Source organism: Hyaena hyaena, unplaced genomic scaffold, assembly GCF_003009895.1.
Source record: "Hyaena hyaena isolate Hyena2069 unplaced genomic scaffold, ASM300989v1 scaffold_305, whole genome shotgun sequence".
NCBI lineage: Eukaryota > Metazoa > Chordata > Mammalia > Carnivora > Hyaenidae > Hyaena > Hyaena hyaena.
This window is the reverse complement of record NW_024080938.1, coordinates 1,209,061-1,229,051: the sequence shown is the minus strand read 5'-3', so window position 1 is coordinate 1,229,051 and position 19,991 is coordinate 1,209,061. Positions and strand designations below refer to the sequence as shown.

Genomic DNA, 19,991 nt, shown 5'->3' with positions numbered 1-19,991 from the left:
CAAGAAAGGGCCTTTACCCAGATTTAGAGTTCCAATCCAGGAGGACATGACTTTGATTAGGACCTCACAGGGACAATCTCAGGCCTATCTGTTCTCAGGAAAAGGAGCTTGGCTAGAGACTTCTTATTCATTGGAGTGAAGAAAATCATCCTGAAGAGTGTCTGAAGTTAGCTTTCTTGGTACAGGTACTGTTGGAAGACCATTATTACAGGCTGGCCTGGATTTCCAGTGTACCAGAATCCTCAGGACTCAAGTCACTGGCACACTTTAGGATTCACCCACCACCCTAAATTTGGGATGTCTTTTCAGGGAACCATGATTTAGGTCTGGCAGGTTTTATCCCATAACAGTGTCTCATGTGTTTAGAGGGTGGGGTAGTGGAGAATATTCTAGCCCTAACCGCTCCAAGCAAACTCCTGAAGAACTCCATTTATCTTCTTTCAACAGGATATCTGCACCTTTCTAGCCACACAGACGTTCAATAGCTCACAGATTATACTTAGGTACAAAATACTTCCACAGTAGGTTCAGATGGCTAACCTGAAGCATTGAATACTTGTCCAAGGACTGCCTTCTGATGAGTGGAGCTTGCAGATCTGGACTTTAATCACAGTAGGTGATCCCCAAATATTTGCTTTTGTTGCTGTGGATGGTGATGATGAATTATGGGTATTGTTCTTCAAGCTGCAGATACATTAGTGTAAATTAGCAATTAACACTAAAATCTGATTGAAATTTAGCACATTTCATTAGACCAAACTATCTTTATTGCATATGTCTGTTTGGAAGGGTGGACAGTCACACCAATCAGTCCTAGAAATACTCCTTTAATGTGTGCACTTGATATAAAACACGTAAAATCTGGGATCAGCAAAACATTCGCAATTTTTATATTTCCAATGGTAAAAATTTGAGGTACTTCTTCTGAGAGGAGAAAACTCTATCCAAAGGAGATATGTGTCAGAGTAGATGGTTCCTGCTCATGATGAGCCTACACATCCGTGTGCTTCTATGACCAAATGTATATGCACATGTGAGTCATTTATTCTTCAACAGATAAGCAACTTAAAAGAACTATGAGTAGTGGTTTCTGAGAGAGGCACTAAATAATACCTTTTTCCAGCATTTGTTTTTAATTTAAACTAAATAGCAAAATTAATTTGGTTCACAACTTGCTCACTGGAATTTAATTGTATGGTTACTGTCTCCTTTGTCATTCCAAACTGCTCAATCAGGTCATTCTAAAGCTTCAGTTCTTACCTCTTTCTGCTTTTAATTCAGACACTATCTCCAAGAGTGTCTAACTCTGTCTCTCTCCCAGGCAATAAATGCAAATTAATATCCCTATGATTTGGGAGTAACGGAGATCTCTGAGTTTCTTCATCTTCCTCCTAATTTCCCTGTCCCTTATAATTTCATATATCTCCCATCTTATCCACATTATGTGACTAGAACAACATGGTTTTCTGTAGAAAAGACTCTCCAATTCCTGAGCTCAAGACATAATCACTTCTTATAACTTATGTCTAATGTATGTTAATGCATTATTTTTTACAAAGGAGGTTTAGTTTGCCTTTCATTATCTGAATGTTGATCTTCTCCCCATGCAACCTTCCATATAACTTAGACATTGATTTTGGCATATTGTTAAGGTGCATGAATTTATTTCTATACCTCAAGGATCATTAGCCTTATTTGAAAATGAATTATACCCCTGGCAGAATATATGTGCGATTAAAACTTCCTAGAAACATACGTTTGCTGTGGCCATAGCATTTACCTGATTTCCAGTGACTCTGATTTTGGGATTTCTAAATATCAGTGCAGTACTTTGGATACAGAACTGAGCTGTTGAGCAGTAGAGCTAGGAAGTAGTCCAGATTCTATTACTAGCGAGTAGTTTTATGTAATGTTTTACCTAAGATGTTATGATGGAAGATTAATAATCATTCTCTATCTTTAAAATCCAATCTTGTAATTTCAGATTTTATGAGATTTCTGCAAGGGAAAGCTGCATTTCTAATAAATGGCAATCAAAGGTGCGTATCAGGGTGAGTTCCAGAGCCAATGCATTGTCTTTGTTCCAGAACGCCTTATACGAAGGGGACATACGTGATCAAAGCTGCCATTCCTGCAGATATTTGAAGTGACTCCTTAAGGAGAATTTGAGGGATGACCACTGCAGCATCTGAAAAGGACTTTTGTATTCTATAAGAGAGTGGCTTTTTCTGGGACAGAAAAAGATGTCGGGCCCAAGCTGCTGTTCAATTTTGCCTCTATGTGATGCAAATAAAATAAGAAAGTAAATTGCCATACATCTTAAAGTCCAGGGAAGTCAAAGATATTGGGGCTAAGCAAAATACTCAGAGTTCTCTCTAGGAATGTGTGTGTGCATGCTTGTATGTGTATGCACGTGCACGTGTGTGTGGGGACGTCTTTACCGTAATTATTAAATTACTTAATCCTTCAAAATGGATTGACATTTTGATGTCACCTGTTATTCCCAGGATTCATCTTTAAAATAATAAGAGAGAGTAATGAAAAGAGAGGTCTCCAGATAAGATTTTTAATAATTATATCACATCATTCTGGTAAGTGCTCTCCTCAAGGGTCCAGAAGTATTTTGTGGGTCTCATTTGACATATATGCACTGTTGGTTCAATTCTAAGTTCACTTAGTGCCCCTCACTTTTAATGCTACCCCTAGACTCTATGCTTCATCTTTAACTCCTCTAGGAAGTACATGAGGATGTAAGAAGCAGTGAGCAAAGACTTGACTGAGCTTGGTGTTGGAATCTTCATGATCCCTGATCCCTTTTTCCAAATGTTTGTCCTTGGCTACTGTCTTAAACCTTAGTTTCTTCTGAAGGGTCATTTGCAAAGTTGATGGAAGGTTCAGATGGAGCCATCAAGTCATATCTCCTGCATCTATGAACTGCAAAGGGGAAAAGAGCACAAAGCATAGAGGGCGCACGTGGGTGAGGACACCTTTTCTTCCTTCAGAAGGAGGAGGAAGAAAGAGAAGGGAACAGAAAACAAATATTTTATCATATCACCAGTTCAAGCCAGTGCCCTGCCATTCTTTTCACTTCTGAGCACAATTCTCATTTGTACTTGACCACTTGGAAAGGAAGACAGTGAAAAACTAAGATGTACTGTACTAGATGCTGTCTATTAAAAACAACATTTTTTTCTCTACGTGTCCATCTTAGAGTTCAATGAACAAGAACAATGCAAATGAAATGATAGAGAAGAAATTCAAAACATATAACTAATTCCTGAGACTGTATGTGTGCAGGGGTCTACATATACATATGTAAATGTGTTCTGTAGTGCCAAAAGTAAGTTCTTAGAGGGTAAGGCAAGGTCCTGCCTTATTCCTCACAGGCCACTGTGGGCACCATTCCTAGACGGCTCTTGGGAAAATACAATCAGATTTCATTCTGCATAGTAAAGGTAGTGCATGCTATTCCATGGCAACTTCTTCTCATTTTTGAGGAATGAGTATAGGTATAATAGAGAGAATATGCAACAGGCAGCCAAGGGATACATTAGGGTTTGTAGTGAGATCTGCAATGGGTCATCGTACCTTCTGAAACCTCAGTTTCCTAATTGCTAAAATGAATATTGGACAAGCTGGTCTCAAAAGGCCTCCCAAGCTCTGAAATCCTCTGGACCCTCCTTCTCCATTCTTCCATAGTACATGTCTATTTCCCAAAATAAGAGGAGTTCACATTTGAATTGGTCTTGCGGAAATATGTAAGAAATATCATTATTCACACTCGACTAGGAAGGGAAGGGCCCCCTTTTCTGGCATGAAAATAAGGATTGAAAAAGCTACCATTCTGAAAGCTCACAATGTCGGGCTACTCTGAGAGTCTGAAGAAAGAGATACAATCACATTCTCAAGACAAGAAATCCAAACAAGTCCACATGCTTGAAAAATGCTTACAAAATGCTCTAGATAGTTACGGATAGTTCGTGGACTATTCCAAACTCATGTTAAAGAACACTACTGTGACGTTTCACTCTGGGTTTTTCTTATAGGCTGTCTACATTTCTCAAATATATTTTATAAGAATTGTGTCCTACACGCTTTGATTTTTAACCAAATAAACAAAAAACAGCAACTCTGGAATCACCCAGGGAGCCCCATATGGATTAGAGCTCATCATTTGTAATGATGTTGCTGCACAAGCTATTTGCTCACAAACTCTTTCTCCTGACTCAGAGAATGTTCCTTACTTGGACTATGACACCAGTTTAGGTAACACCAAACTTGTCAGTACTTTATTTGTAATGGCTAGTAATTCTGACTCTTCCTGTCAGCCAAACAGCTCATAGCCCACAGTATCCAAATAGATTAAATCACCACTGTTTTTTCCCCATGTCTGTTAGACTTAAGGTCATTGGGACATTTTACTTAATAAAAACGAATTCACCAGACCCTCTTTGATCCAGAATAATGGATAATTCATCCCTCTCACTAGCGTTTTCTTCCTCATGTTCTGGGTACAGGATGCCCCCCTCAGAGAGTGAAAGGTTTTCTTCATCTACTAAGCATTTGATTGAGCCAACACTAACACAGCACGTGTGTAAAAGGGTCAGGCAAACCATTTGCCCAGCCCTAGTTCTGAACAAGGAAATCAATATTCCATGGTGTAATTCACCAGTCAGAAGTAATCGCCCTCTATCACAGCAGCCCAAGGTCAGCAAATTCATTACAACGTGTTTGTTGCCGTTCTTGCACGTACCTCAACACTGCTGCTTTACAAATACGTCAGACTCCCTGGCCTCCTGATCATTTTTGCATTAATACCTGTCTTTTTCTCCCAGCCACATGTAGAATCATTCTTCTAAACATTGGCACACTAGGAGCTTCTATATTAATGTCTCATCATTCCTTGTCTTCAAAAATATAAAAGAATAATCAGTCAGGTAGAGTCCATGGCATAGGATTATCTGAGCTTTGGAACACTGGGCATCGAATTGGAATTTATGAGTAGAAGCATAGGCTATTTTCATTAACAAACATAGCAGTGTTAAGACATATCTCTGAATTATCAATGAGACAGTCTCTCTGATTAAATAACCCACTAGCCTAGCTCACCCATGTCTTCTTTGGTAGCATTTTTTTCCCTGCACATTTCCTTTTATCTTTTCTCTTCCCTTATTCCCTTCCTCCAGTACAGCCTACCTTTGTACTAATAAATTAGAGATCTAAGAATATGGGGGGGAAAATCACTTCCATAGGGTTGTTTCAGTACTCCTTTGTTTACAATAAGCATTCTGGGAGTAATTATGACATTAAGGAAAGAAATGTGATCTAGTTGGACTATACCTAGGAATATATATTACTAATACCTTGAGTTAGATATATAGTACCCTGAACTACACATCAGTCCAGATCATTGTCAGGGGTTTGGTAGATCTCTGAGGCAGTTCTACACCATAAATGGCATCACTATATCCTAGCCACTTGGTTAACCTGGGGCAGAAAAAGCTGTTTTGACTCAGGCACATTTATCCAGTTTCAGCCATCTGGTGACTAACCCAGATTAGCCACGTGAACGAACAATTACCAAATAACTCTCAGGTTCCATTAGTTCACAAGTTCCTTGAGGAGCAACATCAACAAAATGACTGATAAGACATTTTGTCAATTCCCACTTTCAACCACAATTTGGCACCCAACCACAAGCAGAACTGTCTTTGTGGGAGCTGTGGGATCCAGCACTATGTGCCTAGGGACTAGAGGAGTCTTGCCTTCCTGTGCATCAAGTAACAGACATATAGAACTTGTTCTGGCTTTAGACCCTGCAGTGACCATAAAACAGCTCCAACCCCTTTCAGTCAGTCTTGGAGTGCCTGGAGAACATGATCTTAGTTCAAGCATGAACTTGAGGGCCTTTATGGAAGCCCAGGTTTCCAGCAGAGACATTCCAGTTCAGCATTAGAGCTAAATATACAAGTTTGGACACCTTGGAGAGGGTAGGAGGACAATCTGACTTTACTTGCATAATGTTCTCTCCAAGGCAGCACAGCTCAGTACTAAGTGAGACCTTCTCAATCCATGATTTCTCCCACAGGGGAAAGTAAAAGTGTGTGGGTAAGTACCCATCTTCCCCAGATGGGGCCCATTTCTCTCTCAATCCATCCCGAGTACTATCATGAGCTGTATGACTGAGGGGTTGGTGCTGAAAGATGCTGGAAGAGTGGCAGACAGGACTCTAGAAAGGCATAAAAAAGAATTCAGATCCTACTAACTGATCACAGTCTCCATCAGGAAGCCTTTCCATGAGCTGCTTGCTTGTGATACTTCATCCATAGATTCCCCTAGTTAACACACAGCCACCCCCAGAATTCCACATGCCTCACCCACACACTCCCACATCCTATGAGCAGTTCTCTGTGCATGCCCTTACCATTGGAAAATGTAAGCTTCGGTAGATGACTAGTAAGCAAGTGTAGAAAAAAAGTCCAAATCTATAGGCTAAGGAGAAACCACAACCTGAGTTTTAGTGATTCCCTTGGGAAAGCAAAAGGGAGATGTCAGTACTTAGCCTAGTGCATTGCAGAACAGAGAAAAAGCACACAAGCTTAAGAATTCTGCCATAGGAGAAATAAAACTATGTGGAAAGGCATAACCATAGAAGATCTTACAAAGCCTCAGAATCCCTAGCAGAACCAGCAGAAGGTATTTCTCTCCCAAAGTCAGTTAGTAAAGACTGGAGGAGGTGATTGCTGCTGATAATATGAAGATAGCAAAACTTGGAGGAACATGAAAAATCAAGGGAACATGATACCACCAAAGGATCATAGTAATGTTTGAGGAACATACTCCAAAGACACAGAGACCAGCAACTTACCAAATAAAGAGTTCAAAACACTATTTTAAGGAAGCTCAATGAGCTACATGAAAACACAGAAACATGGGTCAACGAAATAAGGAAAACAGTACACAAACAAAATGAGACGTTTAACAAAGAGAAAGAAATCGTTTATAACGGGAGAAAGAGAAATTCAAGCTGAGAAGTACAATGAATAAAATGAAAAATGCAATAGAGGCCATCAACATCAAAAGGAATCAAGCAGAAGGAAGAATTTGTGAATTACAAAACAGGATCTTTGATATTATTCAGTCAGAGGGTAAAAAAGGAAGAAGAATGAAAAAGAATAAAGAAAACTTGTGTGATCTATGCAATACCTTTAAAAGAAGAAATGAAGAAATCTGCAAATTATTGGAGTCCCAGAAGGACAAGAGATGGAAAAGGGAGCAGAAATGATGGACAACTTCCCAAATCTGCCGAGAGATTTAGATATCCAAGTCAATCAAGCTCATAGGTCACCAAATAAACTCGACTTAAAGATAGCCTCCAAGACATATTAAAATGAAAATGTCAAAAATCAAAGATAAAGAGAGAATCTTAAAAGCAACAAGAAAAAAGAAGTTGTTACTTAGGAAGGAGTCCCCTCAAGGCTCTAGGCAAATTTCTCAGCAGAAACTTTAAAGGGTAGGCGAGAGAGTGATGATATATATACTTTTTAAATTATTTATTTTTGAGAGAGAGAAAGTGAGTGAGAGAGAGAGAGAGCATGAGAGTGAGGGAGGGGCCAAGGGAAGGAAAGCATCATACGTAGGCTCCATGTCCATCAGGGAGCCCAACACAGTGTTCAGTCTCACAAATATCAGATCATGACCTTAGCCAAAATCAAGAGTTGGATGCTTAAACAACTGAGCTACCCAAGACTCCTGAGAGTGATGATATATTTAAAGTGCTAAAAGAAAAACAAAACCTACCAGCTAAGAATAGTCTATCTGGGAAAGTTGTTTTTTAGAATTGAAGGGGTTCATCATTGCAAGATGAACAAAACCTGAGGGAGTTCATGACCACAAGACCTATTTTATTAGAAATGCTTAAAGGAGCTTATCAAGCTAAAATAAAGAACACTAGATACATGAAAGCATATAAAACTATAAAAAACACTGCAAAGGTAAGCATATAATCAATTTCAGAATGCACTAATACTATAATATGGTGGTGTGTTAACTACTTAACTGTAGTAGAAAGTTAAAGGACAAAGTAGTGATAACACCTTTAGTAAAATAATAACTTTTGCTTAAAAATTACTAATTGATATCATTAATGTGAAATTTCTCATATTAAAATAACCAAACCACCATTTAAGTGCATATGGAAAACCTTGTAATAATTGAAGTAACTAATTACAAATAGTATCTGTTTCTTAAAGTGTTCAGTTTCTTAGAGAACAATTAAGTTAATAAACCTTTATTCTAAAAAAAAAAAAAGGGGGGGCGCCTGGGTGGGTGGCTTAGTCGGTTGGGCGTCCGACCTTCGCTTAGGTCATGATCTCGCAGTTTGTGGGTTCGAGCCCCGTGTCGGGCTCTGTGCTGACTGCCAGCTCAGAGCCTGGAGCCTGTTTCAGTCTGTGACTCCCTCTCTCTCTGACCCTCCCCTGCTCACACTGTCTCTCTCTCTCCTAGAAATAAATAAAAACATTTAAAAAAAAGTTTAAAAAAGACGATCGTTCTAAAAAAAAAAAATATTGTTCATGTATGTACAATATAAAATGAGGCAAATTGTGACATCAAAAGTATGACTGTAGAATAAGAGTATAGTTTTTGTGTATAATCAAAGTTAAGTTGTTAGCATAAATTAGACTTATAGAACGTTGTTTGTAAGCCTATGACTCCACAAAGAAAAAACCTACAGTAGACACACATAAGATACAAGGAAGGAAGGAAGGGGGGCGCCTGGGTGGCTCAGTAGGTTAAGCACCCAACTTCGGTTCAGATTATGATCTCACGGTTCATGAGTTTGAGCCCCACGTCAGGCTCTGTGCTGACAGCTAGCTGAGAGCCTGGAGCCTATTTCAGATTCTGTGTCTCCCTCTCTCTCTGACCCACTCCCCCCTGCTCACACTGTCTCTTTCTCTTTCTCTCTTTCTCTCTGTCTCTCAGAAATAAATAAAACATTTAAAAAAAGATACAAGGAAGGGAAAAAAGTCATGCTGCTACAGAAAATCATAAAGAAGGCATACAGAAGGCATAAAGACAGGGAGAAGGAATAAGGGAACTGCAAAACAGCCAGAAAGCAATTAATAAGATGGCATTAGTAAGTACTTACCTATTGATAATTAATTTTAATGTAAATGGATTAAATTCTTGAAACCAAAAGACATAACATCACTAGATGGATTAAAAAAAAAAGACCCAAATATATGCTATCTACATGTGACTCACTTCAGCTTTAATGACACACAGTGGCTCAAAGTGAAGAGATAGAAAAAGATATCCCATGTAGGTGAAAATCAAAAATCAAAAGAGAGTAGGCGTTTATACAGATAAATATATATAAGACAAAATAGACTTAAGCCAAAAACTGTAATAAGATAAAAAAGACCATTATCTTATAAAGTAATCAATTTATCAGGAAGATAAAACAATTATATACATCCAACATCAAGACACCTAAAATATATTAAGCAAATACTAAGAGATCTGAAGAGAGAGATAGATAATCCAGTAATAGCAGGGGTTTCCAATACCCCACTTACAATGATGGATACATCATCCTGACAGAAAATCAATAAGGAAATGTTGGACTTGAACTACAATTTAGACCAAATGGACCTAACAGATATAGACAAAACATTCCATCCATCAATAGCAGAAAACACATTCCCCTCAAGTACACATGGAATTCTCTAGGATAGATCATGCTATAGGTCACAATATAAGTCTTATCAAATTTAAGAAGATTGAAACACACCAAGTAACTTTTCTGACCACAATGGTATGAAACTAAAAATCAATTCCAGGAGGAAAGCTGGAAAATCCACAAATAAGTCGAAGTAAACAACACACTCTGAACAACCAATGAGTCAAATATGAAATCAATACACCTTGAAACAAATGAAAACGAAAACACAACATACCAAAACTTATGAGATGCAGCACAAGCAGTTCCAAAAAGGAAATTCAGTGATAAATGCGTATATTAAGAAACAAGAAGATCTCAAAAGAAAAGCAACCTAAATTTACACCATTAATAACTAGAAAAAGAACAAATTAAACCCAGTATTAGCAAAAGGAAGGAAATAATAAAGATCAGAGTGAAAATAAAGACATAGAGGACATAAAAACAATAAAAAAAATCAATGAAACTAAGAGCTGACATTTTTTGAAAAGATAAACAAAATTGTCAAACCTTTAACCAAACTAAGGGAAAAACAACAACAGAAGACACAAATAGCTAAAAGCAGAAATAAAAAAATGGGACATTACAACTGATGCTACAGAAATAAAAAGTTCATAAAAGATTACCATGACCAATTACACATCAATAAATTGGATAATTAAAAAACTAATGCATTTCTAGAAACTTACAACCTACCAAAACTGAGTCATCAAGAAATAAAATATCTGAAAAGAGAAATAACTAAGGAGATTGAATCAGTAAACAAAAGCCTTTCAACAATGAAAAGCCAGGATCTCCTGGTCTCCTTGGTGAATTCTACCAAACATTTAAAGAAGAATTAATGCCAATCATCCTTAAATTCTTCTAAAAAAATTAAAGAGGAGGAATCATAAATTGAACATTACCCTCATACCAAAGTCATATAGGATCATAAGGAAAAAACAAATGCTATAGAAAAAATTCTTGACGCATGTATATGCAAATAATCTCAACAATATTAGCAAACCAAATTCAACAGTATATCAAAAGGACCATATACCATGATTTAGTGGGATTTGCCTTTGGGCTGCAAGGATGAGTAAACATATGCAAATCAATATACCACATAGGAACATGAAAGGTGAAAATCATATGATCATCGCAATGGGTGAAAAAATTTTTGACAAAATACAACATTTTTATGATAAAGTCTCAACAATTAGGTATTAAAAGAATGCATCTCAACATAATAAAAACCATATATGGAAAACCCACAGCTAACCTAATATTCAGTGGTCAAAGGTTGAAAGCTTTTTGTCTAAGGTCATGAGGAAGACAAGGGTGACCACACTCCCATTCAGCATAGTACTAGAAGTGCTAGCCAGAGGAATTACACAAGGAATTTAAATAAAATATATCCAAATATGAAAGGAAGAGGTAAAATTGTCTTTGTTTGCAGATGATATGATCTTATATAGAGAAAATCCTATAGAATCTACCAGAAAAAGTCAAACAAATCCACAAATCAGTAACGTTGCAGGATAAGAAATAAACATAAAGAAATTAGTTGTGGGGGCACCCGGGTGGCTCAGTCGGTTAAGCGCCCGACTTCAGCTCAGGTCATAATCTCATGGTTTGTGGGTTCGAGCCCCCCGTCGGGCTCTGTGCTGCCAGCTAGCTCAGAGCCTGGAGCCTGTCTTCGGATTCTGTGTCTCCCTCTCTCTCTGACCCTCCCCTGCTCAGGCTGTCTCTATCTCACTCTCAAAAATAAATAAAATATTTAAAAATTTGTAATTAATGTGTCTGTTGGCCATAACGATGCTCAGCATCCCTCCTCATCAGGGAAATACAAATCAAAACCACACGGAGATACCACCTCATGCCGGTCAGAGTGGCTAAAATGAGCAAATCAGAGAACTCTAGATGCTGGCGAAGATGTGGAGAAACGGGCACCCTCCTACACTGTTGGTGGGAATGTAAACTGGTGCAGCCCCTCTGGAAAACAGTGTGGAGTTTCCTCAGGAAACTAACAATAGAACTCCCCTATGACCCAGCAATAGCACTGCTAGGAATTTACCCAAGGATACAGAAATGCTGAGGCATAGGGGCACATGTACCCCAATGTTTATAGCAGCACTCTCCACAATAGCTAAAACATGGAAAGAGCCTAAGTGTCCATCAACAGATGAATGGATCAAGAAGATGTGGTTTATCTATACCATGGAATACTACATGGCAATGAGAAACAATGAAATCTGGCCATGTGTAGCAACTTGGATGGACCTTGAGGGTGTTATGCTGAGCGAAATAAGTCAGGCAGAGAAGGACAAATATCATATGTGTGCACGTATAGGAGGACTAGGAGGAACTTAACAGAGGACCAACCGGGAGAAGAAGGGGGGAAATGGTGGGGGAAAGGGAGAGAGGCAAAGCATGAGAGACTCTTGAATGCTGACAAAAACTGAGGACTGATGGATGTGGGGGGGAGGAGGGATGGGCATGGAGGAGGGCACTTGTGGGGATGAGCACTGGGTGTTATGTGGAAACTAATTTGACAATAAACTATTTGAAAAAATAAATAAATAAAAATAAAAGGAGAGAAAAAAAATGAAAAATGGTAAAAAAAAATTTGTAATTAAAAAATTTTAAAAAAGAAATTAGTTGTGTTTCTATATACTAACAAGAAAATATATGAAAAAGGAATAAAGAAAACACTGCTGTTCATAATAGCATAAAAACAATAAAATACTTAGGAATAAATTTAACAAAGGAAATGAAAATTCTATACACAGAAAACTATAAAACTTTGATGAAAAATTTAAAGACTGAAGTAAATGGGAAGATATCTTGAGTTGACAGACTGAAAGAATTGTTAAAATGTCTATACTACCCAAAGCCATCTATAGATTCAATGAAATGGAATTCAAAACTCCAAAGGTATTTTTCACAAAAATACAAAAAAAAAAATCCTCTAATTCATACACAGTCAAAAATACTCCCAAATAGCCAAAGCAATCTGGAAAAAGAACAAAGCTGGAAGTTTCACACTTTGTGATTTCAAACTGTATTACAAAGCTGTAGCAGTCAAAATAATATGGTACTGGAAGAAAAATAGATACAGAGAGCATGGAACAGAATTTAGGGCCCAGAAATGAACTTTCATATATATAATCAACTAATATTTGAAAAATGTGCCCAATTTTTTTTCATGTGGTTGATTTCAAGTTTGATACCAAAAATATTCAATGGGGGAAAGGCTATCACTTCAATAAATGGTGCTATTGAATGATCATATGTAAAAGAGTTAAATTGGACCCATATATGACTTGTTATATATTGCTATATAATTATAATAATTATATTATTTATTTATAATATATAATTATATAACAATATATAACAATATGTTTATATAAATATAAGCAATATAATATATAACTATAAATATATATAATATATATACATATATATGTAGCATAGTAACTATTAGGAAAAATACTTTATGATATACTTGGAAGTTGCTAAGAGAGTAGATCCTGAATATTTTCATCAAAAAAAAAACAAATGGCAATTATGTGAAGGGATAAAGGTGCTAACTACCCCTCATTTGGCTATATGTGAGGAATCATTTGGCTATATAGGAGTGTATCACATCATCACATTGTACACTTACACTTATATATGCAATTATGTATGTAATAGGTGAGTTATATCTCAATAAAGCTGGGTGAGTTCCTTAAGGGAATGAATGAGTCATTCTAAACTCCATTTTCCCAGTGGCTAGTGATTTCTGGTATGAGAGGGTCTGGCAATAAAGTTCTCATTTCAGCACTGATATCATATGAGGACTTTAAAACTCCTTTTTGGAACATTAGGACTCTATAGAGAGTGGAAAGGTGAGTTCAGTAAGTTTTTGGTGTTGTTGATGATATTTAAGATTATGCAAAGATATTTTTCCAGTCTAATTATTTTCCATATATTTTGGAATCTTCTTTCTGTGCATTCTCGCCCTAAGGTAAACAAGTACCCTTCTAGAAATCCATGAACTGCCACCAGTGAGAAGAAAAGTATTTACCCTTGGAACCGGATAAGAAACCACATATATTCATGTATCCCCCATTATTTATTGAATACTTAATTCCTGACAGGTTCCTAGGTGCTGGGATAAGATGGTGAGCAAAACAAAAATGGCTTTAGTTCCTGAAACACTTCCAGCCTAGCAGGTGAGAAAGTCAATGATAAAACTGTCACATACATACACAGACAGACACACTACACATAATGACACACACAAGGATATACACATACATTATACACACACAGCACACACAGACACATACATCACACAGACATTCACATGTGATATAAATGTGTTCTGTGTAGGGTTCTATGAACACGTGGATCATGAGGAGTTGTGTGGGAGTCCAATAAGATTTCCTGGTGATATGCGATTTGATTTGAGGTAGGAAGGATGAGAAGGGGTTACCTGTGTGGGTTGGAGGAGGGAGGGACAAAAGACACAGGACCTATAGACGCAAGGCCCTAAAGTTGGAGGTAGGACTAGTATAACAGAGCCCCCTTCATCTTTTGCTTTAGGCTTCTTATCTATATCGTTTCAGTCAATTACTATTTGCTTTTCAGGTACAGTAATCTTCATACATATAATGAATGCAAACCAGTATACTCACCATTCATCTCACACACACATTTACACACAATAATACGCCAGTGAACTGCTTTTTTTTTTAAATAAAAGGTTGTCTCTATGTCTTAAGACTTAGACTATTCCCAAATCTGAATGCAGTACATCTGAATAAATGGAGGAGAGACCTATTAGATTGGAATCTCCAGGGCGAGGGCCATGGAATGTGTATTCTAAGCAAGTTCCCCAGGTGAGCTCTCAAAATGAGAAAATCTAAACCCTCTAAAAAGAAAAAAAAAACAGAAAACAGAAAACAAAAGACAGGGGCGCCTAGGGGCTCAGTTGGTTGAGTTGGACTTCGGCTCAGGTCATGATCTTACCGTTCGTGGGTTTAAGCCCCACTTCCGGCTCTGTGCTGATAGCTGGAAGCCTAGAGCCTGCTTTACATTCTGTCTCCCTGCCTCTCTGCCCTTCCCCTGCTTACACTCTGTCTCTCTCTCAAAAATAAATAAACATTAAAAAAAATTTTAGAAAAACAAAAAAAACAAAACATCTTGTTCTTCCAAATTTGTTTACCTCCATAACTGGCACCATCAAACTTGGCTCCCACCAAACTTCTAGGATTTATCTTTAACTTACCCTCCCTCACTACCCACATAAAGTCCATCAGAAGATTCTATAATTTCAAATGCATCTCACATGTGTCCAGTTCTCTCTGAGTTTGCTACCACCTTCCTCCAAGCTCCTGTTATTGCTCCAACTATTCTATACTGGTTGTGGGTTCGAGCCCCACATCGGGCTCTGTGCTGACAGCTAGCTCAGAACCTGGAGGCCACTTCAGATTCTGTGTCTCCCCTCTCTCTGAGCCCCCCCTGCTCAAGCTGTCTCTCCCTCTCTGAAATAAATAAAAAACATTAAAAAAATTTTTAAACAAAAATAAAACACACACACACAACCTATCATTTCACAACGCATTGTAGTTTTTGACTCATTTTAATTCAATTAAATCTTTTTTTAAATTTTTAACATTTATATATTTTTGAGAGAGAGAGCGTGAGCAGGAGAGGGTCAGAGAGAAAGGGAGAGACAGAATCCGAAACAGGCTCCAGGCTCTGAGCTGTCTGCACAGAGCCTGACCCGGGGCTCAAACCCACAAACTGTGAGATCATGACCGGAGCCAAAGTCAGATGCTTAACCAACTGAGCCACCCAGGTACCCTTTTTTAATTCAATTAAATCTTTTTTTTAAAATATATATATATTTTTATTTCTAGGAGAGAGAGAGAGAGACAGCGTGAGCAGGGGAGGGTCAGAGAGAGAGGGAGATACAGACTCTGAAATAGGCTCCAGGCTCTGAGCTGGCAGTCAGCACAGAGCCCGACGCGGGGCTCGAACCCATGAACCGCGAGATCATGACCTAAGCAAAAGTCGGACGCTTAACCGACTAAGCCACCCAGGTGCCCCTAATTCAATTAAATCTTAACAAGTCTCCCTTGGGATACTTCTCTAACTTTGATTTTCTGATCCCTATGTTCAAACATAGGGAGTGCTCAAGGTCACCGGAAATGAAGTTAGAATTTTAACCCATGTGGTCTGATTCTGGAACTTCCAAGTTCAGTCTCTAAGCCATACTGCCTCAAATGACTACATTTAAAATCAATTCTAAGATGTATATTTTTTTCACTTAAAAATCTTTCAAATTAGAAATGCGTCTTGCAATCAGTGGCATATCACATTTAACTGGAGTCATTTTTTTTCTGTGTTACATTAAAATAATGGCATATCTTACAACGGATAGCTCTTAGAGTTAGTAAAATACAATATTTGTTGAATGGATGGATGAGAGTAGGTCAGTGGACCTGCCGTGGCATCTCTGCTTAATCTTTGCATGTAAGATAACAGTACACACACAACACATTGAATACTTTGAATAAGAATCAGTATAAACCTGTATAACTATTCTTATTGCTATCAATTATTTATGGCTCCAATTAATTATATTTTAACTTACCTAACAACAAAAACTTAAGGGAAAATCGCATTAGAGTAACCCACCCTTTACCATTTCCTGATGACTATTCAGAATTTAGACAATCAAATATTTCTTTCAAACTACTATCGTGAGATTTTTAAAAAGCATTCATTTCACCACATTTCCCATCATTGTAGGTGGTTTGAACTAGATGGTCCTAATTTTAGTCACCATTATTTTCTACTATGAGTCACATACTTCTAAACACAGCCTGAAGTTTACTTGTGTTAGAGGGGAAAAAAATTCCCACCAGGTAGATATATGATGCTTGCCTTCCTACTAATTTGCATGTATTTTATTCATTACTTAATTGGATGACTCGGATTGGACATCTGGAGGTTTGCAGCATTATAATCAATGAGTAAGGAATATCTGCCAATACAAACATACACTGGTAATAGTATTAAAAATAAAAATTTATACTCATCTGTTCTTGGCAATTTAGAAAGCACTTTCACATACCCTAGCTTCTTTAATTTATTTAAATCTCCCCATAACTATGTATGGAGAGACTTGGCCTTTCACACTCTGAATCTTCTTAATTGTACCTCTGTCTGAATACTCTCCGGGCTCTGAAATGACTACTTTAGACAAGTGCAAAGTCATGAATTAGCCAAGGAGATACTGGGTCAAGAGTCTCAGCAAATTCTGGAAGTGCTTTTCTGAGTGATAATGAGCCTGCAACTCAATTATTCAAATGTTACTAAGACCAGAGCCAGGTTCTGTGGCACGTGGCATACAAAGTTTGGGTCACAGAAATTGAGCAGGGCAGGGCCTGGGCAGCTGGGACCTCTGCGCCCATAACATCTAACTGTAAATAGCTTTGTCCATTTATCCTGGAATGCTGTATGCGCATTCTATGTGTGCTACAACACATACAGTGTTGGAAATACTACAGAACTCTTACCAGATTGAACCTTCCATGTGGACCCTATAAATCCAGCCATGCTTCACTGCACAAGAATGGCAGCTACCATTACCCATGGTCTACTTGAGGAGTATGCCGCAAAGCTATGGGTGAAGTATATAGCCCACTTGGCTTCATGCTGCGGCCCTGCATCTCTCTGCAACATAGATGTTAAAACTAATTCACCAACCAAGCCTGGACATTGCCTCTTCTGTGGAGATTCCATGCCAACCCAGGGGCTTTGAAAAGCATTGAGGCTTTGGGAAACTTTTAGGAATAACATGCTGATCTCTGGATGAGTAAAACTCAGGGTAAGAATATACTGCGCAACTCTCTGCTTTTTGTCTCTCAATGACTCAAAAGGACTTTCACAGGCTCTCTCTCCTTTGCTAAGATGAATCTCCTAGGTGAGATTTCCAGGCGGGATGGATAGTATTACCACGGCAGGAACACACCCTGTGTGGTTAACCCAGTGCTGTTGAGGGAGAACAGGTAGCTAAAACGCATCGATACAATGTGGATACCAGCCCTTTATGTTAAGCGGGATTAACAACCCAGCTATTAAACAGAGTTATAATGCCAGAGACTTTAAGGCCCTCCAGGAACCCCCAGACTCTGGGAGTTTTTACCTTCTATTCCATTTAAATCCAAGAGGTTTTTGCCCTACTGGCAGCTCCAGAGTTACCGCTGAGGCTTAGGGAGAAGCTGTTATGAAAAGCTGAGGTTGTTGCTAAGCAAAGGAAGTCTCACAGAGGCAACTGACAGAGTAAAAGCAACACCTGGTTAAACTGAAATTGACATGAGAGCTCCTCTAGGCTTTAAGCTACTTTTGTAAGGGTTAGAGTTCCATCCACCTAATATTGAAAAGGCAATAAGCATAGAAAATTGTAGTCCCTCCAGACACACATTTCCCTAGCAGGGGGGACACAGTGAGAAATATGGCAAACCACAAGGGTGCGGTTGGGTACTGGCATATGAGAGGGTCTCCACATATCTTCAGCGCCCAGGCACCTCATGTCCTTTTTTGGGGAGGGGCCTGTGTGGAGAAGCAAGCTCTTGTACCTTTATTGTCCTCTGCTGTCTTCACTCAGCAAAAGGAATCTGTAAGGGGAAATGGCATCTGCCTGTCAGTAGGTCTTCAGACCTGCTTGTTCTGAAGGCATGGCTCCTGACATCTAGTGTCTAGGTGTTTTGAACCAGAGGAACCCAGAGGAGTCAGGCAGCAGTACTTTGTTCCTTTGGGGGTTCTTCCCATAGGCTCAGTCTTGTGTGAGGTGTGTTGTGATATTCGGCAGGAGCTGCCCATGGTTTCACCCTCCAGGCAGTCTCCTCATGACAGCACTAATGCACAAAGCAGATTTATTAAAAAGATAATAGAGTGGGGGCACCTGTGTGGCTCAGTCAGTTAAGCGTCTGACTGCAGCTCAGGTCATGATCTCATGGTTTGTGAGTTCAAGCCCCACATCATGCTCTGTGCTGATAGTGCAGAGCCTGCTTCAGATCCTCTATCTCCCTCTCTCTCTGCCCCTGTCTCTCTCTCTCTGCCTCAGCTTGTGCCCTCTCTCTCTCTCTCTCAAAACTAAATAGACATTAATTTAAAAAAAAAAAAGATAGCAGAATGTAAGGACATATCAAAAAACATGAGGGTAGGGGGTGTGGGTGACTGGAATGGGTAAGGGTAAAAACCATGGAATAAGAATTGAGTTGCAGACAGGAAGAAGGTAAGGCCTTCCAGCAGGGAAACCACATGAGGGAATGAACAGAGCAATGAGACCTTTCCTTAGTGGAAAGAGAGTGTAAAAGATGGCTGAGTACTACTAAGTTGTTGCCTTTCGTCACTGCACATCAGCACAGATCAAAGGTAAAGGACACACAGACAAATGCGCTCAGCTTCTTCCTATAAAGTGTTGACTGTAAACACTCGGGAAGAATCGCTAGCCCTGGAGCCAGGTCAGCTCTCCTGTGGGTCACAGTCCTATTGCCTGTTGCTTAAAGGCTTATCACCTGAAGAACTGAAGGAGTTGCTTCCTGTTCTCATCCTTAGGCTACACCCTACTCTCTTTTACCTGCTTGAGTGGTAAATTCTAAAAGGATAGAAAAATAATAATAAAAACTAACACAAAAGGAAAAAGGGAGATACGTTCTAAAACTCGATTCTTTAACAAGAGCCTGGTGCCAGGGTAGAAACAAAGCCTTTACTACTGGTATACAGGGGCCAACAGTGGATCCGTATAGACTCCAGCCCTTTAAGAGCGACCAGGGGAACCCCTGCTCTACCAAGCCTTAAATACTTAGTGCTGAGTATGTTCCTTGTGCTCCTCCACACTGATCTCCTCTTTCTCCACCGTGTCCTGCACCCATGGGCTGATCTTGACTGCCAGCCTTGACTAAGCCCCTGTGTTATTTAGCTACAGGCTGGATTTGGCTGGTGGGGCCATTCATTCCTTGGGTTCCTCCCTGCTGACCTGAAGTTGTCAGCAGGCACATTGTTCCATAAAAGCCTCACTGCCCATCACCTGGCTCTTGCCACAGTTACAGATCTAATCAAATTCCCATAGCCCCTCCTTGGCCTTGAGCTTTCAGGCCAAGGAATAGAAGTGGCAGCTTCCCATTGTCAATAGACATGGAGTGCCTCATCATCCTTTGATCATTTTTCTTAACTCCAAACACATCACTGTACCTGAGCTTTCCATATCTCTTTTCAACTGCTC

The 19,991-nt window shown here is 39.0% G+C and overlaps 1 protein-coding gene across 1 annotated transcript in view; it reads right to left on the bottom strand.

Annotated features, from left to right (window-relative positions):
* Positions 1–551: 551 nt before the first annotated feature.
* OPCML (opioid binding protein/cell adhesion molecule like) overlaps positions 552–19,991 on the bottom strand; it is a 295,587-nt gene continuing 276,147 nt past the window's right edge. Inside the window, exon 6 of the mRNA XM_039248228.1 lies at positions 552–684. Coding sequence (XP_039104159.1) covers positions 680–684 — 5 coding nt within the window. The 3' untranslated portion in view covers positions 552–679. The remainder of the gene's footprint in view (positions 685–19,991) is intronic.